Consider the following 21,963-nt stretch of genomic DNA (forward strand, 5'->3'; position numbering starts at 1 on the left):
CAACGCAGAAAATATACAGTAGCATTTTCAGATCTTCAAGTTCTTCTTTGCTCTATTTGTCGTCTTCACCTGTGCATATACCCCTGCAGAATACACTGATGAAGTCTTATGCAGTGGCGTAGCTAGAGGTTTTGACGCCCGGGTGCAAGAGTAGAAAATTGCGCCCCAATAATAATTATACTATTTTGTGAAAGAGAAAACGGTCGAAATGGACTGAAAATAAATCGCAATCTATCAATTTGCTAATAAGAACAACTACATTCAGATTCTTACAAGCAACTGCAAAATATTCATATCTGACGACATAAATCAATTTCGTTATGTTTTTCTAAAAAGTGCTTATTTTTTTTAAACTCTCATTCTCCCATTTCAGTGCCCCAAACCCAGCGCCCAGGGTATGGTTCCCCCTTCCCCTTTGACCCCCTAGCTACGCCACTGGTCTTACCCTGGTTTTCGCTATGATACATTATGCCTTTCGTGGGCACTTTCAATGATTACCCATAACAAATTTGTGTCGGTTTGAAGCCTAGGAGAGCTTGACGTTAAGGTCACTGGATTATCCGTCACCATTGAGGCATTTTCTAACCAAGGATTTTGCTACCCTACGGTCAGGCTCCAAAGGCATAATGCGCGAGGAGGGGGGTCATGGTGTCAGTCAGGTTGGGGGAAATAGTAGTCGGGTACTTTTTGCATTCATCCAGGGAAGAATTGGACCACTAGCCTACTACCGGGGAACCCGCTGCCCCTCTCCCCTTTTTTCAACCTTACACAACGCATTTATCAGCCTGCAAAATGTTGCATTTTGGACTACTTATATTGATTCTGACCTAATTATAGTCTAATTTTGCCTCAGATTGCACCATAGACATTTATTATTTTCCTGGGGGGGTCACACCTCCCTTTATAGAAGACAACTACAATGGCCCCAGGGCAGCAACCCTTTTTATAAATACTTCATACACATCTGGCCCTTCCATAAACTTTGAAGTCAATACATAAACCAGTTCAGGGGAATTTTGGACTATATTTATTAATACAATTGTGTATTTAGTTCTGCTTATATTGACCAACATTATAATCTGTTTATGGCTTCGAATTCACCATTTAATATTTTATCTTTCCTTATGTTCAAGTACAGGAACCTAACCACTGGCACTCTACATAGGGTTAGTTTTAATGATCCCCGGCCAGTGCAGCCTCCTCCATTCATCTCTGGCCCTTCCACAAAAGTTCAGCATCCAACCTTAATCAATCACAGGAAATTTGACCCCCCCCCCCCTTGAACTCAAGTGCATCCCACTGGCATAGTGGTGTATAATTACACCAATTGGTCCAATTTCTGGAATAATGTACTATAAACAGGCTGACAAAAGGGGAGGATGGGATAGATCCCCAAGACCTTGAGTATTCGTATTTGTATTCGCAGTGTCATAATGTAGGCCAACTTCAAAATCGGAGACAGTGACAGTAGTCCATGGTGCCTGAACATACCTACAATCATCCACACCCTTCTACTGATGACCTTTGACACCTGTATCATAGATCATGAGGGTAAATGACATCATTCCACAGAATTAAAGACAACATACAGTAGGTAGAGTGTCCATTATAGATTTATTTAAACTACATATACAAACGCATTCTTTAATATCAAATATTAACTCTGTAGTACTGTTAAACAAATGAAAATGGTATGCACACTCTTCATTGTATTCAAGAATCATGTAAGAGTGATACAAACTAACAGCCTGCTGTGCACATATCTAACGAGTTACATCATTACAACATTGATATGTATGGAATTGCAACATAATAAATCCATCTACAAAAATGGGTCCTGGCCAAACAATTGTTTCAGTAAATTCGTAAATTAAATCAAATGCTGTTCTGGGAGAATGCTGAATATAAGGGATTTAATTGGTTTACTTGAGACTAACAGCTTGTACCATTGATTAGCAGGATCAAACTAATGATGGACAAAATATCACACACTTTGAGTGATACATGAAAAAAATATGTACAAAATCCCCCATTTATTTGTAATTATTGTACCAAAACTTTTGTATTTATGGTTTTAGACTTCATAAATTATACATGCCAATATAAAGAAATGTTTAAATCTTACAATTTGATAGCAAACACAGTGCATCATTATTGTAACTAGAGCACCAATGCTACATAATCTAAGCATTCTATTCTGATGGCTGATATGTATTACTTCATAACCGGAAAAGCTTAATGATTCCTTGCCAGATATCACATGAGAACAGCAGACAAGCTTCTTGTACCTAATAATCCAAATACCACATATGAAGTGTGTCCAACTTGAAGTTAATCTGAGAACAGGGTTTTCAGATTGACCTCTGTCAACCTCAATTAACCTTTGACCACCACCACCATCACCATAAAAAGAAAGAAAAAAAGAAATGAAAGTGTTCTTGTACTCAATAGTGTGGACCCACATTATGAGGTATGAACGTTATTCAAGCTTTACTTATTATTCTAAAAAACCTGCATACTTTGATTAAAAAATAATTTCCACTTGATAATATCTTGGATGGAATTCACACATTTACTAGTTAGAACGTGATAAAGATACAGAAGTGTTCCCCCACGTTTTACATTTATTAAAGTAGCTTTTTTATTATGGACAATTTTTTTTAAAACTCAAATCCCATAACAATATGCACTTGATTAAATTGACTAGCCAAGACTCATTAAAATTATGCGAAAGACAAACAAGTATAATATGCTGATGGATTTTGAATTTCCAATATGTAATTGTGCCTGGCCAAACTTTTTTTGTATTATAATTTTTTGCAGAATTCAATAGAACCCTTCATAACTCACTACTTAAAGCTTGTTTGTGAATAAAGCATAGTAAGATTTCTAAGTTTGAGACACACTTGTAATGTTAACTTTACTTACCCCCCCCCCCCCCCCCCGAGAAAAAAAACACAAATGGTAGCAATCTTCCCTATAAAAGTAAATCTAGACCAGATACAGTTATACAAATCTTTTACAGAATTTATGTCTTTCTTTTGTAATTAGAAACAAATCAGAAATGCATGGAATGTACAAAGTAGAGATACAACGTTTTACTACTTTTAAGCTTAAGTCTCTATTACAAATTCTACCATTACAATAATCTCAGTGTAAACTGGTGATGCATGGTAGACTGTAAGACGTTGAAAAGAAAGAAAGAAGAAATAAGTTGTAGTCATAAAGAAATCACAGACCTAATGCTGGTCAGGTTTGGAATAATGTCAGACATTAGAAATTTAATAAAAATATATATCAATTAGTTAAATTCAATTAACAAAGTCATATGTGATGATTACCTATTTCAACGTTAGTGATCTCTGCAGAATGACGCAATAAAGATTTAATATCTAGAAAAAGGGCAAGCAATGCAAAATGAAGTACATTATACAAACTACACATTCTGTCTAATCTCCAGTCTGTTCTTGAAAAACTCTGTAAGTCTGGTATATCAGTTTATTCAAATACAAACTTGTTACCAAGATACTAGTACAATGTATTGAAGATGACTCTTTAACGTTCTAGTTGAAAGGCACTGTAGTTGGAGAAGCTAAGAGGACTGTGATGGCAATTTCAGGACAGAACAAAGCAGATATGTTGCCTAAGAAGTCATTTTCAACTTGGCATCATTCTGAAAGGCACTGCAGTTTCTATGTGGATGAACAAGCTAAGAGGATTGTGATGGCAATATTAGGGCAGAACAAAACAGATGTGTTGCGTAATTCAATTCACGAGCCAGTTAACTTATAAAATTCTTTCATTTATGTATACTAGAGCACCAATGGTGCAGAAGCTCATACCTTTTCGAGCTGAAAAATGTAGGGCCCACAAAACCAATTTTGGGCCCATGAGGGATACCCCCCCCCCCTCCGTTAGCAGAATCCTGGCCACACCACTGGCTATAATTCATATTTTCCCCCTTTAAATCCTATTTTACCCACTCTATCAAACAATACCATGCACTGACCTACCCTATTAAACTTTCTCCCCTCTACCTTAGCAGACATAACTTCACAAGCACTCCCTACAAGACATAACTTCACAAGCTGCCTACATACCTCAGGCTCAAAGACTTCTAAGAATCGGCAAGTGCTGATTGGCTATAGGGCTCTCATGCTTACAGTTACAACAGTTAATAACAACTCCCAGTCCTGCTTTAATTCCACTAACAGCCTCTGCAGAGCTTAACCACAAATGTAAACAAACACTGCAGACACTGGGAGACAAATTAAAGGAGCTTTGGCAAAAAGTGAAGGCTCAGATTTTTTTAAACAATGGGGATTAATTGTAATTAATTAACTTTTGACCAAAAATTTTTAGGCATCACCTTATTCATACACAATCCAACAATCATCAGTTCAACTTTGAATATGATCCATCAAAATCTTGAGGAGATTGAGATATTTGAAAATATTACAAAGAATGACCCCCGATGACCCCCTAAATGACATTTGACCTCAATTTTCCGAACACCCCTTGTAACTCTCATCCCGAGGAACATTGTGACCAAGTTTCATTATAATTGGCCATACACTGTACGAACAGGAGCAATTTGAATATATATGGCCGCGGCCCGGGCCACAAAAGACCCCTAGTTGATCTTTGAGCTCAAATTCATGAACACCCTGAAGGTAAAACTACCATAGTACTATCGTGACAAACCCTCAACATTGTACCATGGAATCTGTAGGAGAAGAAGCATTTTGCGTATTTCCACAAAATGGCCCATTACGGCCCACAGGTGACCTTTGACCCCAAATTTTGGACCATCTCTGATGGCCCTATACCCAATGGTCCTTGTGTCCAAATTTCATGAAATTCCATCAAACACTGTGCAAGTGGGAGCGGTTTTACCAATTGTTGACGGATAGAGTGATAGAGTGATAGAATGATAGAGTGATAGAGTGATAGACGCCGCACTGTAACAATAGCTCACACCAGCATGCTGGTATGAGCTAAAAATGAGACCCCTGTCTTCTGTGAGCTTAGAATAAGGCACCAGTCCAAAATGAACATACCCAATGAAAATCAAGACCAGGATTGTAACTAGGTTAAAGATAAGGAGATATGTTTAAGGGTTGGGGCAGGAGGGAGACTTATCTATAAGTAAAATATCAGGTCCTTTACGCAGGATCCTTTACTTTAATCTTCATGTTGCTTTGTGTTTACTACAATCTGGCAATATCAAATTGACCGTCAGAGAAGAGATAAGGGACTGGAAGACATTATGTGTTACTTTTGTCCATCAATACTACGATAGGATGGATTGATGGACACAGATGTCATTTAACGTTCTAGACACATCAGGACTGGTCACAACAGATGCTTAGTTTTGAGGATATGCATACATTTGCCTGAAGGAATGATACCCATTTGTTTACAGCCTAACAGTAGGGTTACTCTCTTATCACAACATACATACCAAGACCTAGCTTTATTTAATAATGACCATCAAGCAATATCAGAATGCATGGATTGAGTATTACTACTGTCAATTAGCCTCTGCTTGAATTGGAGTTGCTTGATGGCAAAGTTGACTGCCAAGTATTGTCACAGCATAAATTATATAACTTTTGTCGAAAAGTACCTCAGAAACTTCACCACGTTTAAAAGTTTGTATAGCTTTGTAATACTTGTGATAGACAACTCATCCTCAACCACGCAGCTACTAATTATCTTATCCAATTCAAAAGATATCGTTGTGCCAATAGTAAGCTTGGGGACTGTTGCAAGTATAAATATGACTTCATTGAACCACTTTTCATAACTTAATTATGCTTTTCTTTATTTAGTTCATTGATTATTTGAAAAATGGGTGTCATAATTGCTGATTCAAAGATATTGCAGTGATACATACCACCTAACTTTGGCAATGTTTTTTTTCTCACTAAAACTGATTGGGTTAACCTTGACAATATGAATAAATATCATCGACCTCTTATTGCCAGTATGACATCACACATTGACAAAATGATACACTCTCGACACAAAGCTTTAAGCCATTATACCTCTTAGGCAGAGCAATATAGTTCCTAGGTTTTAGGGAGAGTTGTTCATCAGAAACATCTCTACCATTTAAGGTAACTATGATCGAAATGGGTTTGCTTCTTCTTAAAGCTAAGGTGTTTCCGTCCTGCCTGAGGATGACACATCTAAGTCTTCTGGTATCAATTGACTCCTGGATCAACCATAAGCTTATCATAGTTCCTCTTCTTTGCCAACTTTTTAAGACATATGATGGATCCACCACCGAGAATCAAAAGAGCTGGAAGCCCGAGGCCGGCAGAGATGATAATGAGGATGAGCATTGAAAGCCCATCGAGGGGAGCCTCACCATAACCGATTAATCCTCCCCTGTAAAAATAAATATCAAACAATAACAACAGTAGGGTGGTAGACTAGACAAATGCAATAAGAACGACAGAGACTAGCAACTCTCCTAACAAATATAGTGGTGTACGGTCACTGTGCATTTTCCCTAACTTTTCAGACTGAGGTATGGATACGTAGCTGCACTGATAGATACTATAGTTGCCATGTTTGGAAGTCAAATTAATTAACAACCACGTTGCCTGTCGGACAACCTCCAAAGTTGATTTTGTCGTCCAAACAGAAAGATGGTCATCTTGAACGACTGGACGACCATTAATAATTTGCCTTGGTTCAGAGATTAATAAAAGAAGAGTAACTGTGGGTCTGAACAACAAATATGATGGAACTTAATGTGTGCATTGTCTGGTAAAAATTGCTTGAAATCAAGGGATCCAATCAAAAAAGGAAATGATAAAAACAACTTATAACTACAAATAAAAGCTAAGAATTCTATATGAATGCTGACAACATTTAGAGTACTTAAAATTTCAGAAATACTTTTTGAAACTTTTATGGATTAAATTATATATTTTTTAGCATTTATATATTCATCTCCTTTTTTATGAATATCTTATATTTTTCTTAAAATAAAAAGAAATCAAGTGTAAATGAACAATAACCAACTATAGATTTTAAGTCCAGTTTCAGCACCTTTTGTTTTTAATAGCATTTATCATAGAATGGATCAAAAAGGAAACGTAGTGGCAAGAAGCAATATTGTTTACATTTTGCACATTTATCCTAAATTATGCATTCTATTTGCCATGATTTACCAAAACCTAGTCCAAAATGAAGTGGTTCCATACAACTGAAAGACTATGACCAACTGATGTTTGAGTACAAAACATACTGCTACGAGATATCTGACATATGATTCCCAGGATGGCAACAAAAAGTAAGTTTTGTATGCATATCTTACCATACGAGGTAATTTGACGCAGCGTAATAACCATCTCCATCGTTCCCGAAGGACACGTTCATAGATGACAGGTTTAACTGGCTCAGATTACCATAAAAAGCATGAGCAATGCTGTAGGAAGGGACGTAACCTACGCTGGTGGTGTTCAACCCGTATTGATGTACCTGAGCCAAAGAAAAGAGTTTTAAAAAGACAGTGGATGAAAAACCTCAATGACAAATCATACATTGAGGGTTTGATGACTCAATAAGCTGCTGAAATGATGCATTGAGGGTTTGATGATACAATTCTTTTTGTTTTATTTTCCTAAGGAAGTGACATCAAATGACAATCAAGTCTTCCATATAAGCAGTAAGACATCCTTCCAATTGTTCTTACCTAAGATATCATGTGTACATGGTTCATGCATTTTGTTCTCTGCTGACCTGAAAATAATATTTGACTTACACTTTAACCAACAGGGCATAACAAGTTACATCTAAAGGGAAGTTACAATTTAACCCACTCAAGAATCTGTTCTAGAGATACTCAGCTAACAGCTAAGAAGACACCATAGAAACACACATCATTTTCATCATTACTGCAAGGCTTTTAGATCATCATGAAACTAAAATAATGTGTAAAAGTAAGTTGGCCTGACGTTTCGATCCTAGCAGGATCTTCTTCAGAGGCTAAATGACAAGTTACAGTAACAGAGGGGACAAAAACACGCACAGAATACAGACAGGTTAATGAGCACGGTGAACACAATGAGATGGATGAAAGGGGATTATAAGTAGAAAGCAACAGGAGAAGAGGAGAGGAAGGAGATAAACTGTGGAGGGACAAAGAGAGGATTAAAGGCACAGGGTAAGGAATAAACTGGAGAGGGACAAAGACAGAAAGGTGTGAAGAAAACTAAAATAACCTTGCAATTATGTACAAAAAGAGGTTTGTACTGAAGACAGTGCACTGAACATATCTGCCAATTGGTGTGTGCCCCACAACATGCATGGCCTAATACATCAGAAGAAACACCTTGTTATTGTTGCACATTTTTAATGCTTTTTTGGCTTGATTTATAAGATAAAGATTGGAAGAGGGTTTTAAAATTGCATGAAGTGTTTCAATCCATCTCAATCAGTTTAAGATTGTTATTAAAAAAAAAAATCATCACACAAAGTATGCAAACATTTTCTGATGACTTAGCTTGCTGATCCTATTAAAATGTCTACCATTTTGCATGTTCCACACAGCATGCATGGCCCTATGTAACTGAAGACACAACCTTGTCATTATTGAAGATTTTAGTGCTTTTTAGTTTAGCTGTCAAAACATTACCAATGTAGTACAGAGGATGTTTGGGAGAAGGATTTTGAAATTGCAAGATAAAATGCTCCACTCTACCTCATATGGAGCACAGCTTCAATTATGGAGGGCAATACATGAATTAGACAGTTCATTGATTAAGGATATAAATTATAATCGATATCTGTTATCAATCATAATTGTGTAAAAGTAAGTTGTCCTGACGTTTCAATCCTAGCAGGATCTTCTTCGTTAACTGTTTATCTCCTACCTCTCCTCTTCCCCTGTTAGTTTCTTTCTTCTCTCCATCCCTTGTCTACTAATCCCCTTACATCTATCTCTTTTGTGTTCACCATGCTCATTAACCTGTCTGTATTCTGTGCATGTTTTTGTCCCTTCTATTACTGTCACTCAGCCTCTGAAGAAGATCCTGCTAGGATTGAAACGTCAGGCCCACTTACTTTTACAAATTCTCTTACACAAGCTCTTTAGTGGATAAACAGTTTGCTAACTGTTTTGTTTTATTTTGATTAATGATATTGATATAATTCAACCATCTCTCTACATATTGTATGAACTAGCTCACACCAGTTTGGACTTACCATCCTCCCATTAGCCAAGTGTCTTTCTTCTTCAGTGTATGCGACTGGTTTCCAAGACATATAACCTCCCTGACTACTATTAGAGTTAGCAAAGTTAATATTGTCCACCTGTATGAGGTAGATAAGTAACAGGTGAAATTATTACAAAACCCACAAACACTCAGCAAACACTCATACAAGATTAAGGTATTTTACTGAAATTTTTCAATCATCATATGAACTTTCAAAGTTTGACTGGTAGCAAGAGGTGACTCCACACCAAAAGGGTACCTTCAGGTTAACTGAGGGACACTTTGTCTATTTGCAGTAAACAGAATTGTCAGGTCACCATGGGGACACAAAATCTATTTACAGTAACAGAATTGTCAGGTTGTCATGAATGAGTCTGCCTTTGTCCTTCCTTCCAGTAATACAAGTTATAAACCTGGCATATTTGTAAAGTGTTAGAGCTAACTAACTGTTTCTGGATCAATGCCACAATTTTTGGCAATTCCTAAGGTGAAAAAGGGTCCATCAATTTAAAATAAATTTGAAAATGGCAGAGGTCACTTAAGAAGACACCTTTGATATTGACAGACTATCAAAGCTACGGAAGCCCTTATTGTGAGGCAGGGAACTATAATAAACACCCTCCATTGTTTGGTTAACAATGTCAATCTACATAATTCTAGGAACTTGCAGTTTCATCAAAATGGCATAAAGAATAGAGAGATTTGTGGAGTGGCTGTGTAAACAAGACCAACTCAAGTCCATTTTAGGAGAAAGTCCTTATATGGTTGGCATATCTAATTCAAATCATGTCATTTCTGGTGTACACAATTTTGGGAATGATTCCAAGACCAATAAATGTAACAAAGGACCTGCTCTAAAGCTGATATTACCTTAGAAGGCATTCCTGGGAGTTTCTCCTACTATAAATACAGAGCACACATTAAGAAATTATATAAACTTATTCTACAATTATACATCTCTAGACATTTTAAATGAGCTTAGGGCACTGCCAAAAACTGTTAAAACATCCAAGGAACCATGGTCAATTTAAGAAGTGATTTACATTTGGGTATTTGATAGGACATTTCATACATGAGCTGTCCAAAATACCATGAAACTTTAAAAGAAAATGGGCTATGTAAACAGGAAGATCAAGATTGTGTGGTAGTCATTATCATTCTATAACTGAATATGCATATCCTATCATGATTGACAGTGCTTCCAAATACACACTCTCTTGATAGACAGCAACAAAACAAGCCCTCCCCCCCCCCTCTCTAACCGTGGTTGTACTACAATGGCCACTATTGTTCTAAGGAGGGAAATGCTATCCACACAACCACAACAGGCAGGGAGCTGTTATGTGAACAGCTGCCTGCCAGTACTAACATTTTAATAGTCCTTGGTCATAGTGGGTATTATTATTATTAGCCCTGTAGACTGCACTCATACTGTTGATAAGTGTGGATAAGTGTGATACAGTTACAGACCATACTTACATAAAACACTGAAGGTGTATACTGATCAGCTATCGATCTACTTATGGAGAAACTTGTTCCATTTTGCTGCTTGTCTCCACCCACAAGAATTACTTCCACTGCAAATCTTGGCTGCTTATATGCTGTTGATATATTCTTCAATGCAAATTCAAAATATGAGCTGTTTGAAGTGTGACGCAGTCGTGGAAGCAAGGAACCCCTACCCTCATCCTCAAAGCTTTGAACCTAGTTGATACATTAAAGGAAAATGTCTCATAAAGTTATAATTAAATACATTTTCTAAAAGAATTATCATAAATCAAGTAGTTTCATACCCTAGAAATTGTAACCAAAGTCCACTTCCTACCAGCATAGTTGGAAAACCTTGATGAATTTCACACAAACATGTTTGCTAGTACCACCAATTCCTCACTATATTTTGCCAAGTAGATAATTAAGCCTGTCTGATACACACAGTGAGAGGACATTACCATGGAAGAAGAATTGAACATTCTGCTGATATTTCTTCTTTTGTTGTGAGACCTCTGTTTTTTCTATTTTATCTCTGATTTTTTGCATTCTGGGTTCCTTGTACACAAAAGTTTAAAAGTTAATGTTGAATGTTTACAGTCTTGTATCTAGGCCCTCTCATGCATAGTTACACCAGTTAACTCCTCAGTCACTGGTTACTTGTTGTACCAACACATCCATGTGTACACAAGTCTCTCCAGGCACAATAGGTGCAGCACATCTACATGTTATCTGACAGACATCTCATACGGTGCAGCCACAACCCGACTCAGGCAACTATATTTCCAATGTACCTCACAGGTCTCCATTTATACCCAGGGGTGAAGAGAAGCAACTGGGTGCCTTGCTCACAGAGACAGAATACAAGGTCTGACCAGGTCTGAAAACTGCAATCTTTAGATTGCAAGTCCATTTATACCCTATTTATAAACCACTTCACAATATTTTATATTTTCTTCTATATGCTGCTTCTATAATAGGATTAAGTTTTGTAATACCATGAGAGAAAGATTTCCCAACGATGGTGACACAAATCTGCCTTGATGTTTTTTGTGATCAATCGTCAAGTTGAAGTTGTCCCAGCTGAGGTTTTCAAACAGTCTCACGTTCATAGCTGTTGCTTTACTGAGACTTGCAGTGTCATCGGTATCGTTAAAATCTATAAGCTGTTAAAAAGAAATTCAGAAAATACTTAAATCACAATAAAAAACTAATTTATTGTCAATTCCAAGGAATAATTTAGGATTCCGATTTTGTCTGGCTGTTTTGAAAGCTCTGCACTTTTGTCTCTTATAAAGTACCACTGTCCCTGAGTACAATACTGCTACACAACTTTGCACTTAAATAGCAGTTTGCTTACTTTACATAGCAGTTTGGGGTGTGATACTTGGATCAATTATTCCCTGGAACGATTTTAAGGAAATGCAGGTCGTTAAAACTTATATCACATAAATGATACCAACAAAGTTGTCTGGATATGGTCAGAGTTTCATGATGGACCAAATCTTTCCTTTATTATCTATATGAAAGAATAAATGAAAGATCTGATTTGACCTTCACTGACATTACAAGGTTGAAGGACTGATTATGGAATCTCTCCTACCCTTACATCACAAAATACAGACATAATTTTTGGATGATCAAGTATAAGGTGTCTCCAATGGTAAACCTACATTTGACAGGCTAACCTTCCCTTAATCCAGGAAGAGAATCACAGTACATGGTTGCCTGTGATGTCACCATGGCAGTATTTTGCACATGCTTTACTATCCTATTATAATCTCCATGCTGATTTATCTTTGAAATGTGATACATTTGGAATGTGACTAGATTCAAAATTTATGTTCTCTGTATTAAGACTATTTTCAAAATCATAGATTTCAAGTCTGACTAGAGTCATGGTTTTATGGACTTGAGTCTTTGAATTGCAAAAACTAATATTCACTCAACTTCTCTGATTGGTAACTTAGGTCAAAAGACCCCACTATACTTGAGTGTCAATTTATTGTCTTTAGCTTTGGTGACTCCACATGACTCAAATTCGTCCTAAAATTCAGGTGTAAACAGACTTGAGTTTAAAATCACTACACCTCTACATTTTAAGGTACTGTATACTAGCAGATTCTATGGCACAACAGCTAATTGGTACAATGGTCGCACCTACTTGTCAGCAATGTGCCTACCCATGCACAATGTGCAGTCATTATACATATGTTTTCCTTGACTTGCTGCTGCACTGTTGCATAATTTTATGAATTGAACATCAGTCAAAATGAAATAAAAATATTTTAACATACAAAATACATTCCATTTTAACTGTTTACATGAACTCTGACAACAGTACAGCGCAAAAGCAATCCATGGATTTATGACTGGCTGCCCTGGCAAATAGGTCTAGTGCGTTATTAAAAGGTCATTAAGCATAATTAAGAACACAGTCACTGGAAAGAAACTGTAAGTGTATTCACAACTACTGCACGCCTGACATAATGTATAGATATCGCTGGACTTAAATATTCAAGGACTCCACGTAACTTGGACTCACTAAAAGAAACTCCAATGTGGCTAGTCTTGAGGTATTTGAAGGACTCAACTAGACATGTAAACAAAAACTCAACTCAACTCTCTACTACCTTGGAACTCGACTTGAGATGCAACATTCAGGGACTTAATTTAACACAATGTTGAATTAAAAATGTTATTTTACGTCTGTGGATACATGATTTAAATGAGGAAATACAAAGAAAATTTCTTCTCAACTGCCATGACATCATTCACTCAGCTGCTGAAAGTTACAAAATATCTAACTGAACAACATTGTACATGTACGGTCGAGATCATGGTTTGGTTCGTCTACCATGAAAGTCAGGTAATCAAACTACTCACCCTACTAAAGATTACAGCAGAAGAAAATAAGACAGAATCTTTCGGAAGAAAACGGATAGCATTCTGTTCCTTCATGATCTCTTTCTTTTCCATCATTTTCCAGTCAATTCTTAACGAAGCATCGTTTGTAGTTCTAACCACAATGCCAGTTAGAGCACCATAAGAACTCCACAAGAAGTGGATAGTATCATTTTCCCCTTTAGCTGTTACATGGAAGAGATTGATATATGAGCTTCCATTAGGTTTAAGACAGAATGTCATGTTACAACCTTCATTGAACGTTGATGTTACCTGTGGGAGAATCAGACAAATAGTTTATGATAATAAAATTGTTTATATGTTATAACACCAAAGGACTGAGCATTTCAGTGCTCATTAATGGAAATGGATACAACATGTAAAAGAAACATTGTACATTAAATGAGTTCAGTGATTTCCATGTTCAACGCCTACAGAACATCTGGAAGGAACCACTTGACCGCACTGAGCTTTATTATTTACACGCAACTCGTTTGTATTATATATTGTGCCTTTCCTAGGAGGCACCCCAACAGAAAGCACAACTTTCCTACGTACCCGAGGAGTTTCCGTTTGATAGTATGTTTAGTGCTAATTAAGTAAACTATCATTACTGACTGAGAGGCTAAAAGTATCCAATATATATGCCTGACTTTAGTCCCTTGCACCCTGTTGTCCAGTGTACACTTATGTTGTTTCTGTCACCAGATAATGCTCCGAAGTCCTCATACTCCTTGATCATTCAGATTTCTCAAGGTTAGTCAGAAACTAACAAGATCCTCAGTGGTTGATTTCTGTTACACATGGACAAACAACCACTTATATCAAACCTCCCTTTGATGAACATTAGAGAATAATAAGCAGGAATGTAATTGTTGCATCCATTGCTGCTCCAGGGAATACCACACAATCCAACATCAGAGAGTGTACCTTAGTGTCTGACCACTTTCTCAAATTCAGAGGGCGATGGAGGCATTCAACATCACCAGTTAAGCTATATATGGTAATTAATCACACGTATGTATGCATGTCCTAAGTAAAAGTAAGAATTGACTTAGTTAATTGCTTAATCGAATTTTAAAATGTCTCTTGTCATGGTCTGGTGTGTCATGGATCAATATGTAATGCGTCATACTAGTTCACTTTGGCATAGCCTATGTGAACTATGAAACACAAATAGGAAAAGATCACTGGCCAACTGTAGGCAAAAGGCCTTAGATTTAACAACTTACATTTCTCTTTGAGAGTGATGGTTCCGATCCAGATGAACCTGTGCATAGATGAATAGTGCATATTATTTGTAGCAATCCTAACCAAGTGGTAGTGTCAGCCATCTTTAACAAATGTTTTGTCTACTATAATTAAGTATGGTTCTCAGACTGGGCACTGGAACAGGTTTGTTTATCAATGTCCTTCCTGGATGTTGTGTGTTTTATTTGTTGTAATGCAATTGCGAGTCTGACAACGTCTAAGTGCAGCTAGCACTACGATTTACAGGTTGCACTGCACACAACGTCAATAATTAGGTAACCATCCAGTAACATTACTTCAACACAGCTTGCCTTATTTTGGCGGATGTTGTTGGGCCTATATGTTTTGTCAAGTTGGGCTATTATATGGAGTACACAAGCACAGGTGCTGATGAGTTTAGGCTACGGCCTCAGTTACACTAAGGAAGACACACCAGTCAGTTACGGAACACTACACAATTGCGCAATCACGAGAAAATTGCTTCACTAAGTGGTCTGATTCTCGATCCACAGTTTAAACTGTCTGCTCCTATGCCCTGGACAAGTGATATATTTCGACGTTCCGAACAAAATTTCGGAGCTCAGTACAGAGTATTACAACATTGAAGCTTGTTTCACAGGTCTGAACGTTCTAACATGTGATCAATCACGTCACATGCTTTTCTTAATTAATATCACGGCCAAATTGTGAAGGTAGACAAGCTAGACCGAGGATCAAAAATCGGCTGAAAGGTTCCGCTTCGAACTGTACTACGAAAACAAAATTGCACTGGGACGCGTGGCATACTCCATATAGAGTCTATATCAATACGTCCGAGTGTTCAGGAATTTTGCCAAAAAAGCAACAGGAGGACATTTTTTTCATATAAACGTTGTGTCAATTGAGGCAACTTTACACCCCTTTTGGCCTCCCATGAGCAGCGCAGAAAATTGTTTACAATAACGAGTGAAAAGGTTTATTTACAAGTTGACGAAAACTTCAGGCTATCAGAGAAAAAAAGTCATCTGTCGGTCATACATAAAATCGATGGCCTGAATGGCCAACTTGTCAGCTATCTAGAGATGGGTAACGTTTGAACTATCTAGACTTAGAAACACATTACTTTGTGATTTAGTGTGTAAGTCAATGTGGCTTTTAAATAACATGCTGCAATCAAAACGTGAGTAACGGAACCCCCCCCCCCCCCCCAAAGAAAAAAAAACGAGGTAGAACCATGGAGCTATAAACAGAAGGAGAAAACCCACTCTCTAATGTCCGTAAAACAATCAATCATCGCCTTAACCACCCCGCTGAGTTTCGCGACTAATATCAGTAGCGATCATGTTACATCGGGCAGTGCGAAGCGACCGCGAGAGCTCCTTTGATCTTGCATCATTGTAACCGCCGCAAATGGAGAAAACGACTGGGTGTGTAAAAATAAAGCTTATGAATATGCATGTCCTAAAGTTCAAAGTGCGTCAAGTGCATGTTTAGTTCTGTTTTCTAGCTCCATGGTGACAGCTTCGAGATTAAAATCTGATTAAGTCCAACGCTAAAAGATATATCTTTGGTCTAAAAGAAACCCGATATCTTTGCACGAAACATGCACTGAGTTAGCCTTGTTTTTCAAGGTTCAGATTTTATTGACTTCGACCGAAAAACTGCCCTGTTTTTCGCGGATTTTCTCGCTTTCCGGACATCTCCGGATAGAAAACCATCGTGTTATGTGCTTAGGACGACCTATTGTTCACAGTGTACAACGACAGGATAGTGTACGGGTATGTACGAAAATGCTATTCGACTTAGAATTTGCTATGTATTTTCACTCTGACTGCCGAAATTACAGGTTGCACAAAATGGCGTTTGTGATTACTTGCACAATGACACGGATGCAGTCCAAGAGTAATTGTTTTTAAAGTGATTCTAATAATGATGCTTAAAATAAATGACCATTAGCCCATTTCATGAGGGTTAAAATTGTAGTGCACTTGCCAAAGGCTAGGCCTAATTTATAATAAGTGTCACTGTTAGGGTCGAGAGCCTTGGCCTATAATATAAATAATACTAGTCCCTTGCTTGGCCAATCTCAAGTGTGAATGAAAAAACTTATTGTAAGACATGTTGTGAACACTTAACTGAGATTCAAGGGCTACATTAAGCCTTTACATTGTCAGTAACCCTGGGTCAGTATCCAACAAAAGAAGAATCTCTGTTCAATTGCTTGATTTATATTTATTCGATTGGCCTAATATTTTTGTGGTTCATGCCCTGGGCTAGATTGGGCCTAGCGGATTAAGTTACATAACATAGACCATGTGTAGGCCGGTGTAGTTGCTGCTGTGGCAATGTGACCCACACACCAGTAAATAAAAAATACAAATCCATGCAGGCTCTGAGCCCAAGGTCATTGAAAATATGGATAATTTTCTAAATAGTTATGTGCATGCCCCTGTCCTGACTATATTGGCTCCTTGAAAATATTCATAAAGTAGGAGTTTAGGTAGATTCCATTGCAAACCAGATGCATTGGATTGAACTGCAATTGTGCAATAAAATATCAACCTACTGTATTTATGTCTCTTACGGTACTACAAAGAACTGACTGCACTGGGCCACAGTGTTACATCACTGCATTGATTGAATTAAATTAGAAGGTATTGTCCACAATAGGAAATTCGGCTTACACAGGTCGAGAAAAGAAATAAAGAAAAGAAATAGTATAAGTATCAAGTACCATTGATGCCCAAAAGAAAGATTTCCTTCTGTTTTATTCAATAAGTTTATTGACCCATTTGGAAAAAAAACATTGATTTTATGTGGGAAGTAAAAGTAGGCCTACATGTAAATTAAAACATAATGCTAATTTGCTTACACTTTGGCCATTTCTTTTTCTCAAGGTATGACTAGTGCCCATCGGGAATGCTTAAGAACATTGTGGTGATTATGTGGCAGCTCAAAGACGATCCAAAGTGAAAAGGCACCAAAAACTAAACAGAGATACCATGCTTGGATATTGGGCACAATGTTTTGTCCTTGATGGTTGCAAGTTCCAAGGCAATCAGTTCATCACGTAGTTACTGCCGCAAAAGGCCAAGAGAGGAGGAAGCAGATCGCAGTTAAACCAACTTTTTCACTTTATGTATGGAACAATTTTTCAGTACATTTCCATGTCAAGTAACAGAATTTTTTTTTTTTCGTGGAACTGGTAAATTGTAATAATGAGTTAATGTTCTATAGATTTTTCAAAATCTTTTGCATAAATGTTTTCTTTGATTAATACAGTACCAGGGACATAGCCAGGTTTCTGGTATGGGGTGGGGGGCAAAGTCAAACTTCTGTCCTCATTTTCAGGCACTAAGCGGTGGAACAACGTCCTGGGGAGGGTATAAGGGACATCCTCCTCCCCTGAAAAATGTTGTTTAAAAAAAGGGCTTAAGATGCAAAGGGGTTGTTATCGTTTCCATTCTTTGAACTGAATTTGTGTACTAAGAGGAGTACATTTAAATATTTTTGCTCCCTATGATTTGTCACCGTCGCCACTCACGTCCCCAAAAAATTCTGTGGGGGGGGGGGGAACTCGCCCCACACTGTCTACGTCACTGTACAGTACTGTAAATAAACTCAAACTGAATTGATTGTTCTGTATAGCACTACAGTAGATTTATTTCACAGTATTTTAATGTTTTATTTGTACCTTTGTTGTACTAGTACTTAAAGTGGGGATTTCTGTTAGAAGAACATTGTCATTTGTCCATGTGCTCTAGATTATTTTTTGGTGGAACTAGTACAGTATATTTAAATAACAATGTGGTGATTTGATCTTGTATAGTTTTCATGATGTTATCTTGTGAAGTAGTTTTATTTTCCTGTTTAGTACAATATATACAGTAAAGGAACTCCAACTTGCTGTTGTTTTTTGCCAGCTCTCATAAATGAAAGGAAAGGTGCCCTTATAATCATATGCATAACATTGAATAGTCAAGTTGTCAACCAGAGTGTAGTGGTCAAGCGACTTGAAGGGATGCCATCCTGGCTGTTACTAATGGTTACATTGTGCCCATTGGGGATTAAAATCACATTTTGTGCTCGAATTATGTCCATATAAGTAAACTCATGTAGCTAAATATATTTTAATTTTGCTGGCACAAGGCCTAGGAAGATAGTGGGGTGGGAGGGGGGTTAGTGGGTGTCTGAAGGAGTGAAGGTGGGTCAAGAGAAGGAGCCAGTTTGATGGTATTGATGGTGAGTTTATGGAGCTCCAAATGCCAAAGGTAGTATGAGGGTTTTACTTTTGAGAGATAGGGAGTTCGGCATCTGCAAAAGTTGTGGGAAGGATTCTAAATGCTGGTGAGGATATTGGGGGTGTAGAAAAGATTAAGCTTTGCCAACAGAAAGAAAGCGATGAAATCTTCCATGCTGAGCTAAAGTGCTTCTTTCAAGAGGGTGTAAATATTGCGAAGGTGAGTTTTGTGGTTGTCACTGTGGCGATGCTGCCATAGTCCAATTTAGAGCGGATGGTGTCCTACCTACCAGACCTACAGTAGGTGGTGTTGAAGAGAAAGCATGTGTCACCTTTGACCTTCATCAATAAAATTTACAAGGAAACAAATCACAACAAAGTTTAAAATTTTAATTTGTACAAAACTGACAATATTCTAGTTCCACTATATTTCTCTGAACTAAAGTAAACTTGTTATAAGCTTGAAAGATGAGGTTTGCCATGGAAAGAACAAACGAACTATGTAAGTATACAACATAATTATCATAAAATCAACATATATAGATACCAATCATGTTACTCTCAGTTTCACTCCTTGCTTTCACTTGCCAATTCTTTTCTGAATGGTTTCTCTCCTTTCTTGCTACAAGAAGTCTTCCTTTTTTGTAACTTATCTCCATTTACATTCTAACAAAAGCATTTACTATTAATTTTACCCAATAAACAACAAACGTATGAAATTTGAAGCAACTGCCCACTTAAGTCCTCGTTTAACAATTCTTTAACAAGATCTGCCCACCGATTCTGAACTGGCTTGTGTTGCAGAAGTTTTTGCAGAAGATGGTCTTTCATATTTTTATTTCTCAAAATAAGCAAGGTCTTCATGTTTAAAATTTGCTTTGTCTGAAATTCCAGTCTTGAAAAGCATGAAAATATTATCATTAACTAAGAGTAATCCACCTCTATTTTGTTTTTCCACCCAGGCTTTACTGTAAACTAAAAAAACTGTGACCTTCACCTGCAACAGACATACAGTTTAAGTACTGTAAAAATATTAAAGCATTCTGAGTACTCTTTAACTTTCATGTAACGTTTTTTAAGGGCAAATGGCACATAACCTGCTAATTATCTTAGAATTTGTTCCTGATGTTTTTCAACAATTAATGTATCTTCCAAAAGTTATGTCGTCTGGAACATCCAGCCTCTCAAACTCTTCAATCATCAGCTTCACCATAAATTCAACTATATCCTGTAGCATGAACATTTCTAATGTCCTCGGCGGATGCAAAGTTTTTTGGCAGCCATGTTTCGTGTTAAATTAATTTTGTTAATTTTATAACACTAGGTTCCCAATGCAATAACAAACAGCACTAACGTTATTTGCCTAACGAACGAAGAAAAGTTTTATCGGAAAATACTTGACTAAAAGTACCTATTTCGCCATTACTTGTTCATATATTGCGATGAAATATATGCTGAGATAAACAATTAATTATTAAGTACGAATCTTCGAATGATTCGGTGAGAAATGAAAGATATATTCCGATCGAAATTCTTACAGGTATGCGTAACGTAACATATATGAGTACTGTGTATACTATTTCAATTACATATACGTTAGGATCGGAGTGTCTGTTGTTATGTTGTGAGGGACGCTATATACGAAATGACCTATGTACCAGGATTACGTAATAGCTGATGATGGCTTTACCCGTGTTTGTGCCCTGAGGCATGTTTACTTATGGCGATCAAATTTTGTCGGTTACAATGATACTTCAAAGTGGGTTTTCTCCTTCTGTTTATAGCTCCATGGTAGAACAGAGCTAGGAGAAGAGGGGTGCCCTTAAGGGGAGATGGCGGGGGGGGGGGGGGGAGGGGCAGAAGAACGGTTAGTCAAACATTCAGTTTGTGAGAAACGACCACCGAATTACATTGTCAATAATTAGAGTGACTGAAGTTCTCAGTCGATGGTCGAACGCACAGACAAGTCGGTCAACCAATCAGATTCATACAATCCCTACAGGAAAGACTTTTACGACCTCAACTAAAATGTCAACAATACTTAAAGAACTTGTCAAGGACAAACAATGTTGAATGTCATGTTATGTGATGTTAAAGAACATGATTCGGTTCAGCACGAAAACAATTTGATTAACATTAACAGTAGCCTATATATCTGCCTGAATTGAGCTGGAGCCGTCGTCATCATTAAGCATGTTGTGTGTATATCTTACACCACTATATACTATACTAAGACAAAACAACGTACTGAGAAGCGCGGATTCAGGGATACACTTTTAGGCTACAACCCGCCCCATTTTAACACAAAAAGGTGAAAGCTATAGTTACTGGCACAACCTTGAGTGTAGACCTAATAATAACCTTTAACTAATAGCCAAGTATGCCTCAGAAAGCATAAAAAACGTAACTTTGATTTATATTTTTGCTGGAGGGGAAGCACAGCCTCGCCCTACCGTGGGACGGTTGGTTTCAACACATCAGGGCCACCTCCTCTCCTTTATAACAATTTCAATGTGGTCCGAATATGTATGTAACCTTTCCTTGCTTACGTAGTTGAGATTTTACCATCAAGTTCAGAAGGAGCTATAGCGAACAGTTAATTCATTCTAAGGCATTCACGCAGATTGTATGGATTTTAGCGAGGAAGGAAATGCCATCTAACTTAACAACTGATATCATAGGACAATTCAGGACTGATGCAAAACCTGTTTATTTCCATTTTATCAAAAGAGATGGTATGTAGTTATTGTGAACATAACGGTGAGGAAGTCTATGGTGTAGATCAGTGGTTCTCAAACTTTTTTAGACGACCGCCCCCTTCAACCATCTTGAACTGTTCCAATGCCCCACTCAGTCACCCCTCTCCTC

At 37.4% G+C, this 21,963-nt stretch overlaps 1 protein-coding gene and 1 long non-coding RNA gene across 2 annotated transcripts; one reads left to right on the forward strand and one right to left on the reverse strand.

The window, feature by feature from the left end:
* Positions 1–1,595: 1,595 nt before the first annotated feature.
* On the reverse strand, positions 1,596–15,531 carry LOC139978827 (glycosylated lysosomal membrane protein-like). The gene is made up of 7 exons (XM_071989343.1): positions 14,858–15,531; positions 13,608–13,898; positions 11,720–11,887; positions 10,713–10,937; positions 9,223–9,330; positions 7,334–7,497; positions 1,596–6,396 (listed from the first exon to the last, which is right to left on the reverse strand). Exons 1-7 carry the CDS (start codon positions 14,957–14,959, stop codon positions 6,210–6,212), a joined length of 1,245 nt encoding a protein of 414 aa, XP_071845444.1. The 5' UTR covers positions 14,960–15,531; the 3' UTR covers positions 1,596–6,209.
* Positions 15,532–16,085: 554 nt separating this feature from the next.
* Positions 16,086–19,955, forward strand: LOC139978832 (uncharacterized). Its single transcript, XR_011797027.1, has 2 exons — positions 16,086–16,633; positions 17,753–19,955. It is a non-coding gene; the product is annotated as an uncharacterized lncRNA (long non-coding RNA).
* Positions 19,956–21,963: the final 2,008 nt, after the last annotated feature.

This window comes from Apostichopus japonicus, chromosome 13, assembly GCF_037975245.1.
Source record: "Apostichopus japonicus isolate 1M-3 chromosome 13, ASM3797524v1, whole genome shotgun sequence".
Lineage (NCBI taxonomy): Eukaryota > Metazoa > Echinodermata > Holothuroidea > Aspidochirotida > Stichopodidae > Apostichopus > Apostichopus japonicus.